This window comes from Chrysoperla carnea, chromosome 5, assembly GCF_905475395.1.
Source record: "Chrysoperla carnea chromosome 5, inChrCarn1.1, whole genome shotgun sequence".
Taxonomy (NCBI): Eukaryota; Metazoa; Arthropoda; class Insecta; order Neuroptera; family Chrysopidae; genus Chrysoperla; species Chrysoperla carnea.
The window spans coordinates 70,735,803-70,750,838 of NC_058341.1; the positions used below are offsets into that span (position 1 = coordinate 70,735,803).

General features: G+C 30.9%; 1 protein-coding gene across 1 annotated transcript in view; it reads left to right on the forward strand.

Annotated features, from left to right (window-relative positions):
- The window catches only part of LOC123301480 (DNA mismatch repair protein Msh2), a 64,117-nt gene extending 51,375 nt beyond the window's left edge, over positions 1-12,742 (forward strand). Inside the window, exons 8-13 of the mRNA XM_044884226.1 lie at positions 723-965; positions 2,400-2,605; positions 3,447-3,538; positions 4,661-4,880; positions 6,581-6,667; positions 10,807-12,742. Coding sequence (XP_044740161.1) covers positions 723-965; positions 2,400-2,605; positions 3,447-3,538; positions 4,661-4,880; positions 6,581-6,667; positions 10,807-11,148 — 1,190 coding nt within the window. The 3' untranslated portion in view covers positions 11,149-12,742. The remainder of the gene's footprint in view (positions 1-722; positions 966-2,399; positions 2,606-3,446; positions 3,539-4,660; positions 4,881-6,580; positions 6,668-10,806) is intronic.
- Positions 12,743-15,036: the final 2,294 nt, after the last annotated feature.

The window sequence follows — 15,036 nt, forward strand, 5'->3', positions numbered from 1 at the left end:
TTCAAAATATGATTTCTTTCATTATACCGTACAAGCTTATTTAGCCGAGTTATTACTGGCAAATAAAAATTGAAATTTTTGATTTAAAATTATTAATGAAAAAGGATCCCGCACGATTAGATACGAAAATCCATACTGACCCCCCAAATTGTTCTTCAGATTGTTCCAATCAAAAGCTTTCACGACTACCACATTTTTTAATTACGCACTTATACTTACTAATAGAGCTTTTACTTACTCGCACTCATGAATACCTTTTCAATCACGTGGTAAGCAGACATACCTTCTCCAAAATATCACTCAGGTCTAAGACTATAACATCTTTTCCGTTAATGCATAGTTTTCAATTTATTTGTAAAAAGCCAATATTTCAAGGAGACAATGACTCCAGCTCCATACAAGAGGTGATATATCAGCGTGGCCTCACGTCTTAAAAGTAATTTTACGATGTACACCAACTGTCTTTAAAATTTTGTTCCAGTAAAATAAAATGCAAAGATGATTGAAATATAAATTTTTCTTTGGAATAATATCTAGGAATGATAAATAGTGTTTTTTGAGATTATTCTACCTTCTTGTATTACCAACCAGAGACGATATTCAATTTAATAATTGAAAAAATCACTTCTTAAATTTTTTATAAATCTAATTATAAGTTGCAATCTATACAACTTACAATTGTATTTTTTTAAATAAAAATATTAAAAATAAAAATGTTTTAGCCACATTTACGAGTACAATTGTTAATATTAATTCAATTATTGCATTAATTGATGTATTCATTGGTTTGGCTCAAACTGCAGCCAATGCTGCAAAGCCATATGTACGTCCACAAATGTTAGCAGAAGGTTCAGACATATTATATTTAAAACAAGTACGACATCCATGCATTGAATTGAATAAAGAATTTGTTGCTAATGATTGTTCTTTTAAACGACAGAAAGAAATATTTCAAGTAATTACAGGTAGGTTGATTTCAACTCGAATTTTATCAAATATTTTTATTGTTCTTGAATTTTTTTTATATTGGAACCAAATCTTTATCATAAACTATAATGCCGCGTAAAAATAGTGGCGCTCTTAAAAAAATTTTTAATTTTCTCGAAATTCAAACAGATTTATCTCGGCGAAAAATAATTGAATTTGAATGAAATATATATGATCCGATAGCTTGTAATTTTTAGTTTTTGATTCAATATCTCAAACATTTTTATCATCATGTGACTTCACATAGTCGCACATTTCTTCAGATGGCTCTGGGCAACTGGGTTGCGAAAAGCTCGTAACTGGATTTTGCACATTTCCCATTTACGAGCTGTCGCGGAAATACGTAGAGATCTGCACCAGTGTACACTAAGAACTGAATTTTGGTGATGCAGTCTGTTATATAAATACGGCGTGAGTTGAGTACTTAATGACTGCCCTCTTTGTTTTCCTGGTAAGTGTAGGGCTTGGTACATTTTTTAGCTGCAGTTCCAAAATGTGTGTGATAGAAGCAAACGCCAGCCATTTTCTTTTTTATGGCTTAAATTCGTTCGGCTTCGTGAACGTGATCGATGACGTTGTCGATTATTGTAACCTCTCAAACTTCGAGAAAAATTTGCTATCTCTAGTTGTTCAATCATTTCCATTGTTTGCGCTCTACCACTGCACGTTACTGTTCAAGGGCTGCTTCGTCCGGCATCGTTGGGAAAAAATATTAAAAAAAAACCTTTAACACAAATCAATGATTTGGTGCTCCAATGTAGGTGATTTCCAATTAGAGTGCTCTCTTGGCTTCGTTGGTTGTCACCAATAAATGCTCAGCTTAACGTACTTCAGTGCTGGGCCAATATTTATAAATATAATATATTAAAAAATTATTTAATCGGTATTTAATCAATAATTAAGTGAAAAAACTGCATAATAGACTGGGATTCACGATTGATTCTCACTACTATACGATTTTTTCACTTAATTATTGATTTAATACTACTTAAATAATTATTTAGTATCTTATATTTATAAATATTGGCCCAGTACTGAAGTGCGTAAAGTTGAGCGCTCCATCTTCTGCGCCCTGTAATTCAAAAACGGTTCAACATACAAAAAATTAGAAAATTTTATCCTCTACAACTTTTATAATAAATGTTAATACGATTGAAGGCAAAAGAAACGAGATATTCACAAAAAACTGATTTTCGAAACCTCTGACCTTGAATATCTAAGGGCGCGCACTCTTGTGACTTTTGAGACAACATTTGTGCTATCAAAGTAAAGGTTTATACTAAAATTCAGGTTATTCCTTTAAATTCCGAGATGAAACTCTAAGATGATTGGAGTAGAAGTGATACCTGTTTGAAACTAGTGGATAATTGTTTTTTTTATTAATAATAAAAGTAAATAATAATTGGTTATAGGTGCAAATATGGGTGGTAAATCTACATATATTCGATCAATTGGTGTGAGTGTATTATTAGCACATATTGGTGCATTTGTGCCTTGTGAAAAAGCAACTATACCAATATTTAGTGCGATCTTAGCACGTATTGGCGCACATGATGATGAAAATCGTGGACATTCAACATTTATGGTTGAAATGATTGAAACATCGGGAACATGTCAGGTGAGATTGATCTAATCTTTCTTATACAAAAGAATCTAATATTATACAGAATGTCTAAAAAATCACTACTTTCAAAAATATTAACATTCAGTAATTCACTTTTGACATTGAATATACAGGTTGACCACAAATTGAAAAAAGAGTGTATTTAAAGAATTTTGTAAAAAAACAATTACATGTATGGAACGCGAAGGTTGTAAGTTGAGGCCAAAACGAACTGAAGATAACTGTTTTTACGTCAAAAGTAGTATTTGTAACGTAAGAATGAAAATAAATGGTCTGTATTATTTATTTTGTTATAAATGTTTCAAATTAGCAAATAAACATTTTAAGTACAATGACTGGTTAATTTTGATAACAGATAACGTGTGTTATAAGTAGGATTTGTAAAATTTAATTCTAAATTGAAGTGGTCAAAATATTCCCTTCGTTAACAATTTATTCAACAGTTATCTTCAGTTCGTTTTTGCCTCAACGTTTCAACCTTCGCGTTCCATACATGTAATTGTTCTTTTACAAAATTGTTTAAATACACTCCTACATATCTCGGCAGTGATTTATTTCTTGAACAGTTTCCCTTATTATCTGTTCAAAATGGTCTACATTTCAAAAAGATCATTAACATTTCTATCGAAATTTCTATTTTAAGTAACAAATCTATTAGAGTTTACAAGTCTGTTAGAGTGCATCCACGCTTGTATACAACTACTCGATTAAAATTTTGTTCTTCAGACACGATTAAATTATAAATTATTCGCTACTCGACTAAATTTATTAGTAAGAACAAGACTGTAGGATGGATAATTAATACTAGATAAATCTCCTATTTTATCTCACACAGGCTGTCAATGAAAATTCATTAGTACTAATTGATGAACTAGGGCGTGGTACTTCAACCTATGAAGGTGCTGGAATCGCTTGGGCTGTTGCAGAGTAAGTAAACAATTAAATCGATCTTAATGAAATTTAGTAGAGACATTTATTACTCTTAAAAATCTCTCATTCCTACATCTTGTATATTCCTAGAATATACAAGATGGCGCATAATCCTCGCACATATTTTGACTTCAGATTTTTAAAGTGTAATCCTGGGAGGTTTTATATTTCGTGCTAAATTAGTATATTTTTGTTTTTATCGACTGCAAAGCAAGGGTTTTGCCTTTTTTTATTACCTACTATTTTTTTTGTACTCGAATAAAAACAGAAATAAACTTATTTGACACGAAAAATATTATCCCAGACTAACGTTTTAAGAACCTGAAGTTAAAAGATTAAAATTAATTACTTGTAGATATTTATTCCAATTTTAAATATGTGCGAGACTTTTGCGCCACATTGTACTAAGCAAATATGATTGGATCACAGTAGTTACATCAAGATAGATGAAATTTCCTAAAAATTTGGATGTAACAATGCCACCTTTACCAATTATTGATTTTTTACCTGTAGAATAAAAATTTACATATGCGCAGAAAAGAGTGATTTCGGAAAAATCAACGATTTTCACAATTTTTTGTAATTTACTAAAAAACTAATTTTAGGATAAAAATAGATCAGTATAAAATTATTGGGCGTAAAATTTCTGTACGATTTGTTTAAACTTTCTTACCGTTCATATTTTCTGAAAAATCTACACACTTTTTAAGAAAAATTAAAAAACCACTAAAAACACGGAAAATTTTACATAGATGTAGATTTTTTGAAATATATAAGTACATACAAATAGATCGGAATAAATTTTACGCCCGATAAGTTTGGACTGACCAATTTTTTCTTTAAAATGCATAGTTTTCGAGTAAATTGCAAAAAATTGTGGAAAATCGTTTCCAAAATCACACTTTTCTGCAGGTAAAAAAGCTAAAAATTGGCATAGGTGACATTCCTGCACTCAAAACTTCAGTAAATTTTATGAAATCTCATCTAACTTGATGGGACTAAAGATTAAAAAACGAAAGAAAAATTGTACGTTAATGATGTCATAGTTTGAATTTGAAGTATTGTTGGTTCTAATTCAAAATCTTTTTCGAACTGAAAATATTTGCTATTTTCTTGCAGATACCTGATAGAAAAAAAAGCTTTTACTGTTTTTGCAACACATTTTCATGAATTAACATATTTAGCTGATGAATTTGATTATGTTGTGAATAAACATGTAGCTGTCCATCATGGCGAAGGCCAACTAACATTTTTATATGAAATACGTAATGGAGCTTGTGCTAAAAGTTATGGTTTACCACTTGCTAAAATCATTGGTTTTCCCAATTCAATTATTCATGTGAGTTATAAAATTTTATTTATTAAAACACTTATAAAGCAGTTTTTGTTGAGTTCGAATTTTCATTGTGGTTTTGCCTTCGTTTAACTGGTAGCAGAAGAAAATATTTGCCTTACTCTATCTGCACATGTCTGCTCAAATTGTACATCAATGAAAAAGAGAAAACTGTCCGAAAAATAAAAGGAAGAGAAATTTACAAAATTTTAAAAACCACCGACAAATTTTTCGGCTACGGAACCCTAAACTCGCATTTGGAACATATCTAAGAACATTCTACATTAAAATAACAGACACACACACCTAACGGTCAAACTTATAGCACGCCTTTTTTTTAGTTCAGGAATTAAAATACTATATCTAAGGGAGAAGGGGAAATATTCAAAAATTTGTTTTTAATGTTAGGTCAGTCTAGCTAACCTCAAAGGTAGCACAGGACTGCCGTGCGTCCTTAAATGAGCTCGCGGAAACAATGAATGTAAACCTGGTATGGGTATCGGGACACAGAGACAAATGCACAATACTTTCGGACGCAAGCATCAATAAGCATCCGGGAGTTCCGTTCGCAAACTGCATGCTGCTACTTAAAGAGCATATCTTAAAGAGGGCCAATCTTAGATGAAGAGACTCATTTAAGAGGGGAGCGTACTTGGGATACTACAAGACAGATATGGTCTGAGTACATTCGCAGGCGTTCCGAAGATCTTATATCCCTTCCAAGGCCCCTTGTTAGCAAAGTTGTTGCGGCTATTACAGGACACTGGTTGGGCGGCAGGCATGTTGCACGCCTGGACTTGACAGTGTATCATGAGTACTGCAGGAGCTGTCACAATGGGGAGGAGCAGGAGACAATGTCTCATCTTCTCTGTCACTGCCGAGAACTTGCCATGAGGAGATGGACTTCCTTGAACCAGCCTCTCTTTGACGACCTCTCCGACCTAAACTCCGCCGACGTCAAAGCACTTCTGTTGTTCTTAAACAGCTCCTAATGGCTCATGGAGTAGTGACCGGGGATGTGTCAACTCTTTTAGGTATCATAACGTATCCTATGGTCTAAGTGTGTCCCACCCCAAGATAGTCACTCTAACCGAACCTAACTTAAATCATAAACACAATGAAAACAAGAAACTCTTTTTTCGAGTAAGAGAACATTATGAGTTCAAAATGTGATATTCAGTCATTATTTGTCAATAAGTTAACTCTGCGAGCTACTAAAAACCATTTTCTAAAACTCTGTGCGCATCAACTTCTATACAGTCTACTTTAGACATTATCAAAGGTATGTTTTGAGACGACACAAAGTTGAAAAGGACACAAAGCTCATTCGTCACAGGTAAAATGGCCAAAAAACGAAGCATTTAATAGAGATTTGGAAACGCTTCTTCATAGCAAATATCGAGTGCTTCGAGTGAATTTTTGACGTCTGGCAATGCGTTTTCGCCAAAGATTAAATTCGTCACGCAAATCATCGTGCATAATTGAAGAGTATGATTCAAAAAAATGAGCGCACAAGTCTTCAAAATTTTACACAGGAATATATTATTAGTTCAAATTTATGTGGAGACATTCTCAATGAAGAGGGAAATTTGATAACCACCAACCTAGAATTTAACTAAAACCCCCCTCCCCCCATACGAGCCTTACTTACGGCTATATTTTCATGATAAAATTTCTCGATACTTACTTGAATTATTTAATTTCAGCATGCTGCTCAAACTCTCACAAGATTGGATCCAAGTGTTAATATGGATTCAGATATGGATGCAGCTGCTAAAAGAAAGTATATTAAGGTAATTAACAATTGATCAGTTTATATAAAGGTTTTCTCACTGTCCAGTAGACGTTTTTCGTAATATTTTATCTAATTTTTTTTGTTAGTTCGTCGCTTTTATCTTCGTTAGATTCTTGATTTTCTTGAAAAATCCACTAGGATATTTAAATCCAATTTTTAATTTCTTAATGCTATTATTCTGAAATTTTCGGTGTGAAGTAAACCAATAATTATCTGAAAAATAAAAAGCTATTATTAATTTTTTAATTAAAATTTACTTTTTAGTACAGATAATAAGCCGGGACACATGGAAAATTTGTTTTTGTAACGTGTTTATAAGACCCCAAGGAATATTCAGCCAACTTAACCTAGTCATGGGGGACATAGGGCTCCCACTGGGGGACATATGTAGCTCAAAAACTGCCCCAACCCAGGATGTCACTAATTTTGTTTTTTTTAATGCTTATTTTGGCCTAAAATTGTTATCTAGTAGGTATTTTTGGTCGCTGAATACGAATCCAATGCCAGATTACACGGATTCTGTCACTTATTTCGAAAATCATGTCATTTTTGACCGGAAATACCATTTTTTGCACTAAAACGGCAAAATGAATATTTATCGTCTACACCATGAAGGTTATAAAGAAGGAAAACGATCGCAATAGAAAATATTGTCCCCAATATTTTGAAAAAATAAGTGAGGCGCTGGGATCGCTAAGTTGTATCATTAAATGCGGGCTGTTGTGCGCTAATATACTACTTACCGACGACAGCGCGGCTGGTGGCTGAAAATGAACTATAAATTCTACAAACTTTCAGGGACAGGTGCGCTAATGCTTTAGTACATAGCGATCGTTCTCCTTCTTTATAACCTTCATGGTCCACACTGTGCTCTAGAGGCTATTTTTGGTCGCTAATTACTAATTGGATTCGTATTCATATACTAGACATCCCTACTAGATGATAATTTTAAACCAAAATAAGCATTGCAAAGAGTTATTTGTGTTTCATTCCTCTGTCAATCCATAGACAAGTGAATGAACTGTCAACTCTATTGTAATTCTAGTCTACTTCAATAGATGTCCTCACTAACACTGCAAAACAATAGTTTGACAAGATTTGCGTTTGGCTATATGTTTTTATGTTTTGTAGGTTTTTTTTCCAATCTAAGTGTTATAATTATTTCCTATAATAATTGAAAATTAATACAATGAAATATGCTGATTAACTTTAAACGATGTAAATATGAGCCCAAGACGTTCAATAAAACATTTAAATAAGCCAGCATTCTCTAAATTGTTTTTATTTAGTCTAGTTACATATGCTAGAGTTTCGGTGCCGTTACGGGAAATCCCTGCCTGTCAAAATTGGGAATGTCCCATATCAGGCGAGGAATATGTTTAATTGATCGCTCGCCCATCACTTTCGGTTGTGTTCTATCTATAATTTTTATGTAAATATAAAAAATATACTTTGTCCACATCAAATTTAACTCTCGCTCCGCCGCTGTTGATTTATAAACACGCCTATAATAGCTTGTCTATCGAAAAGTGTTCATGACTATTCTTAGTTAAATTAATTTTAATCAATTTTTTTCCATGTCAATCAATTTTTAAATTATTTTTCTTCTGATATCAATTTCGATTGGTTAACAGATCGGTGTAAATCTGTTCATACAGCATCAATATAAGTAACTACACCGATCTGTTAGCGAATCGAAATTGATATCAGAACAAAAACCGTCTCTAAGACTAAAACGAAAATAATTCTCCAAAATCACACGGATTATATTGTGTTGCTGTTAAATGATGAGTTTGAACTATTTCAAGCCCCCTTAAATTTAAAACATTTCGTTATCTTCATGGATTTTTTATAAATTATCTTATATATATTATTTCTCAAGCCTGATTTTCTGTCGGTCCTCGAGATCTTCCTTATTCTTTTATTACATTCTATGATTACCCTACTTTTTAAAGCTTACCGTGTTGGTTAATGACGAAAAAGAAACGCACTGTCTAAAAATGTACCGTTTAGGAAAAAACATGCTAGAGAAATAATAATAATAACTAAGAATAATAATTACTATTAATAATAATAATTTTTTATAATTAAAATTTAATTTGGTTCATTAATGAAAAGAGAGTAGATTATCACTTATATATTATTTCTCTAGCCTGTTTTTAGGCACGGGTACGCACTGCGGTTTCATCAATGTTCAATTTTTTTTTTTTTTTCCATAAACTAAACCCGTTTTATGTAGTACTTCTACGTATTGTGTTTGATAAGCCTTTGAAGGAGCACGATATTTATTGAAAATTTTGTATTTATTTATTTAATTGGAAAGATTGTATTTTTAATTAATTTTTTTATCGTGTAAACAAATACAAATTTAAAAAAAATTCTATACGCGGCCCTACAAAGGTTGCAGATTGTTCCTTACGCGTACCACTAAAATAACTTTCATTGGTGAAAAATCCATAAAGATGTCGCAATGTTTTAAATTATCTCTATACAATTGGCTTTTAGAGGCTACAATAGGCTAATAAGGAAATAATATATATTAGGACTTGAAATAGTCTCTCTAGAAACTCTTAGTATAAACCAAACCTTTTTTGTCTCGTAGATCATTTGTCAGTTTTGCCGGACTAAGACAGCACGAGGCCCGCAACAAATTTTATCAGTCCATCTTTTTTTTTTAGTAATCGTGAATCTACCCTCCGCCGTTTTTCCATATATGGGTCGTCCTTAAAAACTAATCCGAATTATTTTCCTTTTTTCAGTCTACTAGTACTAGTATCATTATTATTTTTTACCTTTTAACCTTCACTGTGACGAGCCTATATGTATTTATCTTTTCGACAATAAAATTTATTATTTTTCTTATTATTCATCAATCCCCTGGCCCTTTTTTCGGCATTCTTATCCAAAAATTTTTATCGCTGGGTCCACGCGACTCTCAATTACGCGTTTTCTGTTTACTTGTATAATGATTTATTATCACAGATTCCTTATTATTATTTCCCCCCACGGGGTCGATATAGATCACTTTGGAAATGACTGGTATAAACTATAAAACAAAATAATACGAGTAATTTTGGAGCATTATTTGGAGCGTTTATATTCCAGAATATAATCAAAAATAATAAAAACAGCTATTATGCAGGGTTTAGAGAAGTCTCGGGAAAGCAGTCAAACTCAGAAAATATGGTTGTGGAAAAAAAAGTTTCATGCAAAAGTTGTAGAGCTAAAGGAGTTGTATAAGTTCCTAGAGAATAAACTTAGCTTTCAAAGTCACTGAAAAGTGAATTCGAAACTTTTAATTAGTTGTTGTAAAAAATAAAAACCTTAAAATTACTTGTTAAGTTGTGGAATCTATAGAGTTCTATAAGTTCTTATATTGACGGTGACCGTAAATTTCAAGTTCAGTAGAAAGTGAATCGTATAAATTAGAAAGTTTTTCCTCCTAAAAAACATCCAACAAATTTTGTTCGAGAACTCAGTATATTCGAAATAAATGGAATTCGAAATTCTATATATTCTTATATAGAAATATAAGATACAGAAATGTTTCGAATTAGAAAGTTGTTCATTGATCTGTAAGACAGGACAAATGAACTTTGTTGAATATATTTTTCGAAAACTAACTAGATTTCTATATTTACAAAAGTTATTCTGTTGTTTTGGTATTTTCCTAATACTCCATATACAGGATGCCCGTGACTCGATAGCCAAAGCTGCAGCCATAATATTTTGAAATAGCTAATCTCTGGTTTGGGATTTATTTGAATACATTAGACTTTTCATATGCCCCCGTAATAATAATAATGTACATAATTCCTTAACTATTGAATTTTGGACAAAAGTATATAAGGCACTTTCGACTTAAAATTGTCAGGAGAATAAGCTCTTAAACTATGACCATCGAGTCACGAGATACCCTGTATAAAGATAGTTAAAAATAAATACATCGTGTGTGAGCGTTAGTCATCTTCGATTCTACAGAACTCGGGGGACACTTTGAGATTTAAAAAAAATCGATGGCCCCATGCATTACTGTGGTCCTTTTGCGCTAATATAATTGAACTACGAATAATTTGTAGACCAAAACGCACATTCCAAAAACAAGATTCAATAATTTTATTCTAATAATTTTTTCAGGAAGGAAAAGCTTACATACAATCTATAATAGAAAGATTGCAAGGATTAGATAAGGATAAAATGTCAACAGAAGAATATAAAAATATTATTGATGAAATCAAACAAGAAGTTAAAAATCACTCAAATCCTTTTATGCAGGCTAAATGTAAAACAGTTGAAAATTATTTGGAATATTTAAATAATTTTAAATCACAAAATGGTCGAGAAAAATTTAGAGGTCGTATGAAACCACCTGGATTACATGAACCTGTGAATGGAACGAACGGAGTTGTTCAGGAAAATCATGTTGTACATGATGAACTGAATGGTATTGAAGCTGAAGCATTCGATGATGATTTTTAAAAAGTTGTTTTTATTGTCTAAACTTAAGGTAGTATAGCAATATCGAGGCTCACAGTTAAATAAATTTTTTTTTTAAAGTTATTCAAGACATCATAGTTACCTTGGTTAGCAGAATAAAATTAGAATTTTTAGCGTACCGTTTAACAGATATAATTAATTAAAACTATGCAAAATTACATGGACTTTTATGGTTGCCTTTGTTCAATAACGCCGGTAATTGATGGTTTGTGAAAAATTGGCAAAGTTGATCTCAACAAAAAAAACTTTTCAATATATATAGAACTATGACTTAAACGTACCTACACCGGAAAAAAATTCTAAACGATTTACCGTGTAGTTTTGATTTAATTGTTATTATCATAACTAGCTGTGAACTACCCACTTCGCTGAGCCTTCTTCTTGAATTACTCTATCTATTAGAAAAAACCGCATCAAAATCCGTTGCGTAGTTTTAGAGATCTAAGCATACATAGGGACATAGGGACAGACAGCGGGACGCGATTTTGTTTTATATTGCGTATTGATTTAGTTCATGTCTCTGTTGTTAATCGAAAAAATTAAGAAGCGTTATAGGCGCTGAGCGCATATATGAATTGTAAAAAATTCTTTAGATTATACAGGGTGGATCATTTTAATCTATAATGGTTAAATGCTCGTTTTGTAGTTAAACAATCAAAAAAATAACTTGTAGAGTTTGATGGGGGCTGCTTTAATAGTAAATTCAGATCCTTAAAGGTAAGAGATAGAATAACACTTTAAATTAGAAAATTGATATCATAAAAAAAACAACATTTATCCAAAATCGTTTGCTATCGGAGGAAATGTAACAACAGCTGATCATTAAATTCGACAGTTCAATTTTAGTCAACTACATTTTAAAAATGTTTTAATGATTTTTAATTATTGTTAATACGTATTAATTTTGCTCAATAAAATATTAAAATATGTTTTTTTATTTTATTATAATTTTTTTTGTATCATTAATTATAACAAAAAAAAGCAATTCAAAAATGGTTGCTGAGTTGACTAAACTATTTCACGCCTCGATACTGCTATCCTTAAATTACACCACTCGAAATAAATAGATTGTAAGTTTTTTTGTACATATTTATGGTGGCCATTTTTGTTAGAAATTTCTATTTTTCCTTCTAAAAATTATATGTATAAAGACTGGTAGTTACAATCGAATTTTTCGAATTACAAGTCGAGCTAAAAGAAGATAAACAAAAAAATTATATATAATAAAGTCAGTTTTTGCGAAATAAATCTTCCCTTTTTTTACTCCCTTATAAGAAATAAAATCTGGAAAAATTACAATTTTGAGATTACAATGAAAAAATTCATTTTGAACAAACTTAAATCTCTTCTTACTGGTTTCGGAGCGATGTTTGTACGTACATGTCATTTCGAAACATTATGAAAAATAAATTATTTCTATTTGATTTATTTAAGTAGAGAATGGATTTGTTAGAACGATTTCACAAGATTGAAAGGATAACAAACACACTTTCGAATTGATAATATCATGTATAGATTGCACTTTCTTTTTTAACAATGTTACAATATTTTTTGATCATAGATGTAAGTTTTTTTTATATCGTACAACAAAAATTTTGGCCGCCATGATAATGATTTTGTTACTGTTATTATATTTTGTTTTTCTTGTAAGGATCGATTGATTATATTTTTTTAATTCGAAATTAAAGTTTTTTAAATATAATGATTTTGTATGTTTAAAAATATACTAATAATACTGTTATCCCTATTTCAATAATAGTACGCTAGACAATTAACAGAGGGCCATAAGGTATAAATATCTCAAAATTTCGGAATCTAAGACCAGGCAATGAATCTTTATAAAAACTGTTCTACTGCATTGTTTAAGGCTTACTTAAAAAAGTTAAAAACAAAACTTTGTGCGATCTTACCCAGGGGGTGGGAGCCACCCCTTCTTGGGAGTAGACAAATTTATGTTGAAAATGACAACGGGAATCGATAGAATTCTAAGAAAAAAAAGCTATTCAAGAATATTTAAAAAAGTCAATACTTTCTGTCTTATCGATTGAAATTCGGAATATTTAACGTTAAATAACTGAAAAATTTGACGTTTTTTGAAAAAAGTAGTATAAAAACACTTTTTAAGGAAGTTCCCTCGGCAATAATAGAAAAAATAAATTAGTAGATAAGGATCCGAATTTTTAGTATGTTATAGTTAACGAAATATATTATTGTATGAAACAAAAATTTGGGTATCTTACCGATCAATTAATAAAAACTCTCTTAATTGATCGGTAAGATACCCAAATTTTTGTTTTATACAATAATATATTTCGTTAACTATAACATACTAAAAATTCGGATCATTATCTACTAATTTATTTTTTTCTATTACTGGCGAGTCACCCTTCTTAAAGTACTATAAAAAACCTTAAAAATGAAAAAAAGTTTCAAATCATCTGAACGAAAATTAACTGAGTTATAATGAAAACAAAGTTTCTCGTACCTTTTTTTTTATGTTTTATTCAGCACAAGAACTGATAAATTTACTACCGGGACTAAAATTAATGCTTGCTGCTTTTCAATTAACTTTATTTAGATACTGGCAACATGTTCAAAAGGTTCTGGTAGTTAACGTTATATATTTTTTGAAATATTGTAATTTAAATGCAAAAATTTGTTTGGAAAAATAAAACAAAATACCTATCGTTACATAAATCGAAAAAAAAATTTAGTTACAAAAGAAAGTATATCGTACACTTTTAAAGTACTATAAAAAGCTGAAGAAAAAGCTTAATTTTTTCCCTCAACTTTTTTCTGTAATTTAATTATTTTTCGAGTTATTTAACGACAATGACATTTATATTGTTTTATTTTTCGAAAACAATTTTGGCATTTAAATTACAACATTTCAAAAAATAAGTATCCGAAACAATAAGTATCCGTAAATAAAGTAAATTGGAAAGCGGCAAGCATTAATTTTAGTTTCCGTTATAAATTCATCAGTTTTTGTGCTGAATAAAATATAAAAAGAAAGGTCCGGGATACTTTTTTTTCATTATCACTCATTTGAAACATTTTTTATCATCATGGTTTTTTATAGTATTTTAAAAATTGTACGATATACTTGTTTAAAAAAACGCCAAATTTTTCAGTTATTTGACGTTAAATACTCCGAATTTCAATCGCCAATAACTCGGAAAGTATTGATTTTTCGAAATATGTTTCAATGACACTTTTTGCTTAGATTTTTTCCTATATCGATTCCCGTTGTCATTTTCTGCATAAAATTTTCCACCCTCGAGAAGTGATGGCTGCCACCCCCATTGGCAAGATCGCATTAATTTTTGTTTTTAACTTCTTTAAATGAAAAACAATGCAGTCGAACAATTTTTATAAGATTCATTGACTGTCCCTGGGTTCCGAGATATAAAGCTAACGGCTCGCCACTAAAGCATCCTTTTAGTTAAATTATTAATACATATTTGAACTTTCGTGAGTGGCTTCCTTTTAATAAGGTTTTTCTTTATGAATTTTTTCGAAAATACTGCGTTTTCAAATAATTATTAAACAATAAAATATTTAGCTCGTCAAAAATACGGCAGCGATGAACTTGGCTACCTCGAACATGCCGCACTTAATTATTTTTCTTTTTCAATACATACATGATTCACTTTTGATGAATTGTAAAATAATTATTATTGTTATCAACTGGCCATAGAGTCAGACAAATTCCCTTACGATTCCTTTCAGCATGTATTAATTTAACAAAAAGGGTGCTGTCCGCGAACTGTAAGTGATAACGTTAATTTTTTTTTCAAAAATTTCATAAAACTGGCAAGGAGCAGAAAAAATTTAAAAATGAGAGTATTTTTACACATTTGGAAGTCC